The sequence below is a fragment of the Cygnus atratus genome, chromosome Z, assembly GCF_013377495.2.
Source record: "Cygnus atratus isolate AKBS03 ecotype Queensland, Australia chromosome Z, CAtr_DNAZoo_HiC_assembly, whole genome shotgun sequence".
Taxonomy (NCBI): Eukaryota; Metazoa; Chordata; class Aves; order Anseriformes; family Anatidae; genus Cygnus; species Cygnus atratus.
In genome coordinates this window covers 40,134,512-40,143,971 of record NC_066396.1, presented here as the reverse complement: position 1 = coordinate 40,143,971, position 9,460 = coordinate 40,134,512, and the positions used below count along the sequence as shown (strand labels likewise).

The 9,460-nt window shown below is 49.3% G+C and overlaps 1 protein-coding gene across 1 annotated transcript in view; it reads left to right on the top strand.

The window, feature by feature from the left end:
* The first annotated feature begins 651 nt into the window (after nt 1-651).
* Nucleotides 652-9,460, top strand: part of ENTREP1 (endosomal transmembrane epsin interactor 1) — a 30,054-nt gene continuing 21,245 nt past the window's right edge. Inside the window, exons 1-2 of the mRNA XM_035558578.2 lie at nt 652-1,050; nt 2,304-2,360. Coding sequence (XP_035414471.1) covers nt 664-1,050; nt 2,304-2,360 — 444 coding nt within the window. The 5' untranslated portion in view covers nt 652-663. The remainder of the gene's footprint in view (nt 1,051-2,303; nt 2,361-9,460) is intronic.

Here is a 9,460-nt window from a genome sequence, read left to right as displayed (position 1 = left end):
TTAGGAGACGTTTCTTCTCAGAAAGAGCAGTCAGGCATTGGGACGGGTTGCCCAGGGAGGTGGTGGAGTCACCGTCCCTGGGGGTGTTTAAGGAAAGGTTGGACGTGGTGCTTAGGGACATGGTTTAGTGGGTGACATTGGTGGTAGGGGGATGGTTGGACCAGATGATCTTGGAGGTCTTTTCCAACCCTGTTTCTGTGATTACCACAACATACGTTGCCTATGTCGTATGAGCCGACCCCTTTAACACAGCTTATTTTCCTGCAGTACTAAAAGCTGTTTTTCACAACTGAGATTCTCCATGTTTTGGTTTTTTTTTGAGTTCATGTCCAGACAAGCCCAACAGGTACACAACCACACGGGCCGATAAGGAAAGCAGCAGCACACCCGGCTGAACTAAACCCCGGAGCTTCCTCTCCCGGCCCACTTCCAGCCGTGAAGCACAACGACAAGCCCCCGCCGCACCCAGCTCCCCACCCCCGGGGGGAACCAGGCGGGGACAGGACGGAGGCCACCACCGACACCCCGCGGCCCGGGGCGGGCCGGGCAGAGCCACAGGAAGTCGGCGCCCGGGTGGGCTGGCGCAGGGGGGCGGGCGCCGGCCCGGCCCGGCCCGGCTCGGCTCGGCTCGGCCCAGGCGGCGGCGGGGGGCGGCTGTGCCCGATGTCGCTGCCGGTGGTGCTGCCGGGCTCCTGCTGCCCGGTGCCGGGGCTCTCCGCCGCCCCTCCAGCGGCGGCCGCCTCGGCGGCGGCTCCGGTGCCGGGCTCGCTGCCCGCCGCCGACCCCTCGCTGCCGCCGCTCCGCTCCCGCTGCTGCCGGCCCGGCGTCGGCGGCCCCCCGCCGCGCCCCGCCGCCCGCCGCCCCCCGGCCCCGGTCCAGGCACCGGCCCCGGCGCCGGGCTCCGAGCTGCTGCCGGCCCGGCCGCTGCTGTCGCTGGGGCTGCTGCAGCTCGTCCTGGGCTGCTGCATGGTGGCGCTGAGCTTCGGGGCGCTGTCGCTGAGCGGCGCCCCGCAGGTGAAGAACGCCTGCCCCTTCTGGGCCGGCTCCTCGGTAAGTGCCGGGGGTGGGCTGGGGAGCTCCTGAGCGAGGTGCCGTGCTCGTCCCTGAAGTGTGGCAGCCCTAACCGGGGGACGGGGACCCAGCCCGTCCCGGTGCCGGTTTGGTGTCTCTCCGGACAGTTACCTGGTTTCCAAACGAGCCTATTTACATCTGTGTAAGCTGTTTAACCTATGCTCGTGCTCTCAAAAGGGTTTTAAAAACACACGCGTGGACTGGGAAAGTCCAGTTGCTTTAATAACAGCAACAAACTTCGCTTTCTTAATGCTCTGAAAGAATAACGTGTTCGGTCTCGGAAAATTACCAGGAATGCCTTTCAGGTGCATGAGTGAAAAAATTTAGCCCAGCAGCAAATTGGAAAGGTAGGGGAGGCAGCTGAGAGCTGGAATTGAGGATGTGTCTGCTTTTTCCTTTTCAGATGCGACATCCTGATTGCGATGCACTGGTTAAGTGCAGGTCAGGAAAACTTTGAGGAAGGCTTTGTTTTCGTGCACCGTAAAGCTTTAACAAGTGTACTGAAATCAGCCTTGCTGTGCTTAAGCCAAAGCCCCAATTCGCATCAGTATTGATGCGCTCAGTTTTAAAACTATGTGACTATTGTGCACTCAGAGAATTCAAAAAATACTTAGTTATGAAACTGCAGAGTTATGTATGTGGTTTTGCAACACTGGCGGTGATAACACGAGGTGTTTCAGCTAAGTCATATATGAGTGTTACGCTAGATCAGATCGGTCACATCAAGTTAATGGGGTAACCAAAGGTTCACTGGAAAGGTCAGAAGCGGGCAGAGCAGCAGGAGGGAAGCAGCACGAAGGGGCAGTCGTGGACACCTGATGAGCTGATGGAAGTGGGTGACCATGGACGGGGACAGCGTAGACAGTTTTTAGATTTGCTGTGCCATGTTTCAGGAAAACACGTCCTCGGCTGAAAGCAATATTTTGGCAATTGGTGAGGTGGGAGTTGCTGCTGTAACTTTTTGCCACCGTGGATGTTTTCTATGTGGAAAACACAAGAAAGTAGTAGATGAAAGTGTCAGTTCTGATTGTATTATTTCACAGGATAAACTTAGGAGTGAAGAACCTCATCAGCACAGGCTCTGAGTCTCTGCTTTAAAGTGCATCTTCACATCATCCCAACATTGCTCTAGCACTCCAAAGGACCTTTCGTCAGAGCAGCGATGAATACATAAATGGCATTTTCTGAACAGTTGTAGACTTCTTGGTAATACTGTTTTTTTAATGTTATAGGTAATCTTATCTGGAATCATAGGCTTAACAACATGGAAGAGGCCAATGATACTTCTGGTAAGCACGGATTAAAGCTTGTTGTAAGGGTATAAAGACCTAAGCATCAGAAGATACTTGGGATTTAATAGTCATTAGTTTAAAAAAAATCCACTTCTTTCTCCTTGAAAACATAGACTATACTATTGAGTCTCTTTTTTCAGATTGTAGAGCCATAATTATTGAGGGAGAAGTCAAAGCCCGCAAAAGGCTAAGTTCCCTCTAGGAGTCTCTGTTACGGGCAGGAGTAGACCATGTCTGGAGGATGTGCTCGTGTTGTTTACAGAGCACTTTCTGTGTTTCTGTAGGTATAAGAAAATACTAGTTTAGTATAAATAATTCAGCTCTCTGAGGCAGTGCTGCTTGAGCTGAAATAAGGCAGTTGGTTTGAAAGCTTTGCTCATTTGTCCTTTGCCAGTGTCTGATAGCAGGTTTGAGCTCTAACCTAAGCATTGGTGCCTTGCAGTATCCAGCGTTACTGTTTCAAATACAGTTGACATTACAATGTTCTGAGAGAAGTAAATCAATGTGCAGGGTGTGCAAGCTGTTTCTATTTGTAAGTGAAATCTAAAGCTCTGTAGCTCTCAACATTTCAGAGATGGGATTTGAAAAAAGCATTTGAAGGTGCTTTTTCTTCTTTCTTTTCCTTTTTTTTTTTTTTTTTTTTTTAAACCACATCGTCACTTCTCAAGACTGTTTCCAGGACAAAGCAATTGTTTTGTTTTTATGCAACTCTTCTTTGGGATGTGTGAGGTATCCACATTGTCATCGGTAGGAGGTACCAAGGATCAGAGAAGCGAGCTGTGGACGAACTGTGGTGTCTTAGTGATGCATTATTTAGCACAACAGGAGCAGAACAAGTCTTTATACTGGTCCTGTGGATACAAGGAGGAGCCTGGTCTCTGGGGCGCCCAGTCTGGAAGAACCATGCTATTATGAAAATAAATGTAAGCGCCATCTCTCTCAAAATGCCTGAGGCTTGCAGGGTGTCACCTTTTTCTATATTACATGTGTTCTGTGCTGTTTCTTGTTGCCGTAGTTTCCTTTTTTTCTTTAAGGCCTTCTTAGTATAAACTTTGTGGGCCCTTCTCGTCTTACTGAAATACAGAAGCAGCAAACTCTTTCTGATCCTTTCATTTGTTTCCACTGATCTTAGGAGGGTCGAGCAGGCAAGAACAAATTGCCCAGGGATGTTGTGCAGCAGATGGGGAGTTTCTGAGATGAGACCGATTAAAGCCTTGAGCAACCTGCTCTGATCTCATAGCTGACCCTGTGCTGAGCAGGAGGATATGCTGGAGACTTCCAGATGTCCCTTCAATTGCAATTGTTCTATGAGTATATGATATTGTGAACCTATTTTTTGCCCTTAATTTTATGTATGTTTTGTAGAAGATTTTTGAAAGTCAGATAATAAAATGCAAAAAAGGAAACCAGCACTAAACAGTTCACAGGGCTTCAGTAAAAATAAAAATTAACAAGAAGAAACTAACTTTCAAAGGGAGTCTTGCATTGAATGAACTAGCTATGGCCTATCAAGTAAAGAATATTAGTTTCTATGAGCAAATTCATTTTGGGCTAAATTTCTAATATACCCATCCTCTTGTAACCTGAACATTTTCTCTTGGGAGTTTTGAGTTGCTGTGTAAGTTGTAAAAGCAGGTTTCCTAAAGACCTAAGTAATGACAGTCATTGTACAGAATGGCTTAGAGTTAGAACATTCATAAATAAGACCAGAAAATGCATTCAGAGCTAAAACAGATTTTGTTTCCAGCTGTGACTGCCCTCTCCTTTTTGCTCCTTACGCAAGCCTCTTGTACTTACTCCTTGCAAATACACTTGTCATGGGTTCCTCTCACCAGGCTTGGACTGGGTCCCTGATCTCTTTGCCTGTTCAGAAATAGCCCAGAGCCGTGTCCCAGGCACGAAGGCTGCAGTGATCACACGTCTGTCCTCCTGACAGGCCTTAACTTAGGCAGGTGCCAGGTATAGAAATAACTTTATGCGGCAAATAAGCAATGCAGAAAGGATTGATTTCACATGAAGGTGGTTTTACAAAATTGCAGCAGAACCTGGATATTGGGCATATTGGGTACCTGTGCTAGACCCATGCCTGAAATCTGAGGAGTGAGGATTATTCTGGACATGTGGTATGAATTACCACGTTTTGCAGTGCTGCAATTTATATTAGCGTTTAGATGCGTTCATGAAGAGCCTTTGGACTGTGCTCAACAGTTACAGCATAAAGTTTGTGGGACTAGCAGTGGTCATTATCCTTTTTCATCTCTGGTTATGTCTTAATCTACAAATGTTCTTCTGTTCATAAGGACAGGCCTCTTTCTTCTTATGCAGAGCTGTTGTCAGTTGCTCAGCTAGCTTTCATAATTTCATGTAACTACGCATTCCAAGTACCCTCTAGAATCCTTCATATGCATTCAACCCCCCAAAATAATTTTGTTTCTAGCCCAAGTTCAGTAATTACATACAGATTTTAATTTGTCTTTGTGTGCTCTGAGAGCCTCAGATGAGGCTGCAGTTGAGCTCCATCATTTATCCCTCCCTCATTTCTGGAGCTGACACTTAAGCTGAATGCCGGGTGGGTGCTGCAGAATGTCTTTAAGGAGGTGTCGTTCCTCAGATGAGCTTGCAGTAGGAACAGGGTGTTTCTTGAGACTTCTCATGTTACCTTATTTTTATTGTCAGTTTGCAGTTTTTAAGGGACTTTATAATGGAATTCACACTTTTCTTCACCCCCTTTAAAGCATACGAAGCCTTTCTAGAAGGAGCCTGTTTGCTATTCTGACAAGGGATTTCAGAGCCTGAAAAACCTGTGGGAGTGCATCCATTTGCCTGCATCTCCTTTGCTGTCTGGTTCCTCCGATGAAAAGGCAGTGCCTTTGCTTACAAAGATTTCCCCTCTGTCTCCCCGCGAAGGCTTGGCAGGGGTGCTGGGAGAGGAGGTGGCAGAGGGGGTGGCTGTGTATCGGTCACTGCTGTGCTTGGAAAAGGGTGGAGAAAGCTGTCAGTTGCAGGCGATGGTGGGCCTCCAGTCAGTCCAGAGAGGGGTGGCTGTAGCAGAGCAGTGGAAGGTGATGAGTGAATAACAGGTTGCAGAGTCAGGGTGCTGTGAGGCAAAATTGCATTGTAATCAGCTCCTTCGAAGGACATTCTTGCAGGGCCAGCATGGCTTTCAGTGGCAGAGCAGCTGAGAAGCCCTGGCTCTGAAATCTTACCTTGCCTGTGGTTGTCTGAGGCTTTTCTCTCCTGGGTATCAGTTGTCAAGCCACTTCGGAATTCAGCTTATTGCACTTGTGCTCTGAAGCGGATTTTTCTTCTTGAGGAGAAGCTTTCTCCTGTGTGTGCCTGCCTGAATGTGTTTATGGGGAAAGGGATTTTTTTTTTCTTCCTTAAGTTGTTTGGATATTGGCTGTCAGTGGTTCAGGGCTGCATGCAATTTTCTGCCTGCAGAGAAGCTGGTTTCTTCCCGTCTACTCCGAAAATCCTTCCATCATCACGCCTGTAAATCTTACTTTCAACTGAAGGAACCTAGCTTTTTTCAAAAAGCATACTGATTCCTCGTTGCTTGTTTGTTTGCATACACATTAAGAGCAGCTCACGTCTCTGACAGGCCATGCTTGCTGTGGTAACCTTGGTCCTTGCTGCTGCACTGGTTCACACCAAGCCAACTGTGGTGGTGGTTTTAGCCAGCTGGGCAGCTGACCTCCACCACAACCACCCTCTAATGTCCCCTCCTCAAAGGTACAGGGGGAGAAAATGTGATGGAAAGGGTTCAGGTAAGGACAGTGTAGTGGATTTATGAGGCAGGGTTTTGGCAGCAGGGGGCCATAGGGGTGACTTCTGTGAGAAGAATCTAGAAGCTGCCCCGTGTTAGATCAGGGCCCTGCCGATGGCCAGAGCCAAGCCAGTAAGTGATGTTGTTTGCGCCTCTGTGAGAGCAGATTGAAGAAGGGGAAAAAAAACCTGCTGCAGAACAGCAGCTGGGAGAGTGAGAGGAGTGAGCACCAGCCCTGCAGGCGCCAAGGTCAGTGCAGCAGGAGGGCAGGAGGTGCTCCAGGAGGGCAGGAGGTGCTCCAGGCAGGCAGCAGCAGTTCCCCTGCGGCCTGTGAAGGGAGAGGCCCCTGGTGGAGCAGGCTGTCCCCCTGCAGCCCACGGGTCCCACATGGAGCAGATCTCCACGCTGCAGCCCATGGGTGGAGGAGCCCCCGGTGGAGCAGGTGGATGTGGCCCGGAGGAGGCTGCGGCCCATGGAGAGCCCCCGCAGGAGCAGGCCCCGGGCCGGAGCTGCAGCCCGTGGAGAGGAGCCCATGCAGGAGCAGGGGGTCTGGGGGGAGCTGCCGCCCACCCGTGGGGGACCCGTGCTGGAGCAGTTTGCTCCTGGGGGATGGACCCCGTGGTACGGAGCCATGTGGGAGCAGGTCTTGAAGAGCTGCTGCCTGCGGGCAGCCCCCGCAGGCTCAGTTCGGGAAGGACGGCATCCTGTGGGAGGGACCCCACGGGGAGCAGGGGCACAGAGTGACCGTGAAGGAGTCTTAGGGACTGACTGCAGCCCACATTCCCCCTTCCCCTGCGCCGCTCCGGGGGAGGAGGTGGAAGAGGGCAGATGGGGGGAAGGTATTTTTGGTTTCTTTCCTTTGTTTCTCGCTTCTCTGGCTTGTTAGTAGTAGGCAATAAATCTTACTGTCTCCCTACTCTGTTTTGCCTGTGACAATAATCACTGAGTGATCTCCCCATCCTTATCTCAATCCTTGAGCCCTTTTCATCGTATTTTCTCCCCCCTCCCCTTTGAGGAGGGGGAGTGAGAGAGCAGCCATGGCAGAACTCGGCTGCCCACCTGAGTAACACCACCACAGACAGGGAGATCACTCAACTGTTATCGTCATGGGCAAAACAGACTCAGCATAGGGAGATTAATAAAATTGATTACCTATTACTGACAAGCCAGAGCAGTGAATAAATAAAAACAGACTAAAACCACCTTCCACCCATCCACCTTCTTGTATATCCTGCCCCCAAGCAGCGCAGCGGAATGGGGGAATGGGGTCTGCGGTCAGTCCCTGACGCTTTGTCTCTGCCGCTCCTTCATGGTCACTCTCTGCCCCTGCTCCCACATGGCTCCGTACCACAGGGTCCATCCATCCCCCAGGAGCAAACTGCTCCAGCACGGGTCCCCCACGAGTGGGCGGCAGCTCCCCCCAGCCCCCCTGCTCCTGCGGGGGCTCCTCTCCACGGGCTGCAGCTCCGGCCCAGGGCCTGCTCCTGCGGGGGCTCTCCATGGGCTGCAGCCTCCTCCAGGCCACATCCACCTGCTCCACCGGGGGCTCCTCCACCCATGGCCTGCAGCGTGGAGATCTGCTCCATGTGGGACCCGTGGGCTGCAGGGGGACAACCTGCTCCACCAGGGACCTCTCCACAGGCCGCAGGGGAATTTCTGCTGCAGTGCCTGGAGCACCTCCTGCCCTCCTGCTGCACTGACCTTGGGGTCTGCAGGGTTGCTTCTCACTCTTCTCTCTCCCAGCTGCTGTTGTCCAGCAGTTTTTTCCCTTTCTTCAATCTGCTTTCATGGAAGCACAAACATCGCTTACTGGCTCAGCTCTGGACAGTGACAAGTCCTTTTGGAGCTGGCTGATGCTGGCCCTTATCTGACATGGGGCAGCTGCTGGATTCTTCTCACAGAGGCCACCCTTGCAGCTCCCTGCTACTACAACCTTGCCATGTAAACCCAATACACCAACTCACTTGGATTTAACGCTGTGCCCAGATAACTAATGCCGACTTTGAATTAAGGACATCTCTGCCAGCTGCTCTGTACTGGGTTTCTGTTGCTGGAGGAAGGTTCGGCTGTGGTCGCCCATGGGAGGCAGGAGCACCGTGGGGAGCATGGCACGGAGCAATCAAGCAGGCTGCTCATGGTGCAGAGAGCTTCAGTGGTGGCTGCCTGTGCTCTGGAGCCCTTCCTCCGCCATCCAGACATTAACATGGTGGATGGAGGTGGGTTGAGTGTGTCTGGCTTTCAGCGGCTTCAAGCACTTTATGGTTCCTTGCTCAGACAGTGGGCAAGCTCTTCTTTTTATGTCACTGTTACAGACGTCAGCTGTTGCGTGAAAGACAGTAGGGTTTTGACTTGGAAAGTACAGGTTGTGTGCTCTGTGTGATTCAGTATTCTTCTGCTGTCCTAACTGTGGTAATCACGGGGGTTTGGAATTTCTGTTTGAAACATTCCTTCGCTCAAAGGTGTTAATATTTCTATTTTTATGGCAAAAATGGATGGGTCTTTACTGCAAAACAGAAGAGCTTATGGAACTCAAGTATATATTTAAAACCTTGAAATATTGTGAAGAATAAATTTCTAGTAAACCTTTTATTTAATTGAAAAATTTTATTAGAAGAAAAATGTTTCCCAACCAGTTTTAAAAAACAAGATTTTTAAGGCTAACTACTGTCTTCTTGACATCTGCACACTGACTGAATTGCATAGATTTAACTAAGATTTAATGTCTATGCCAAAATATATATTATTTACTTCCTCATGAGCTGTCACTCTTAAATTTTAGCTCTGCTAGCAACAATAGAAAGGACTGTGAACAGAAGCTGCAGATCATGACCCTAACAACACAACAATCTGTCTCTAGCCATGAGCTTTGTAATAGGCAAAGTCATTTGGTTTCAGTGAGAATTACTGTAGTGGTGCGTGTTTCTCTGCATTTTAGAAGTAAAACAGCTCAGTGTTAATGTCGTGACCCACATGTAGGTCTTCACCATTAATTCAAGAAATGGCATTCATATAAAGGTTTTAAAGTCTGTCTACACCCGTGAAAAAAAATACACTTTTAGTTGTGAGACTCTATAAAAAGCCTTATGTGTAGCATAAGTCAGGTTTCTTTTCATTTTGTTATCATTTATTTTGATGCTGAAAAAGCCTTTTACTTAGTCATATGGGATGTTTTAATGCTGCGTTAAAAGTATGAGGCAATTTTTTGTTAAATGAGGTAGTTTGTCTTCTACTTCTGTGTCATTTTTTTGTTCACAGGTATATTGCAGGTTTCTACATGGCACAATAAATAAACTGATAGAAAATTAGTAAGGCCATATAATTAATGCCTAGT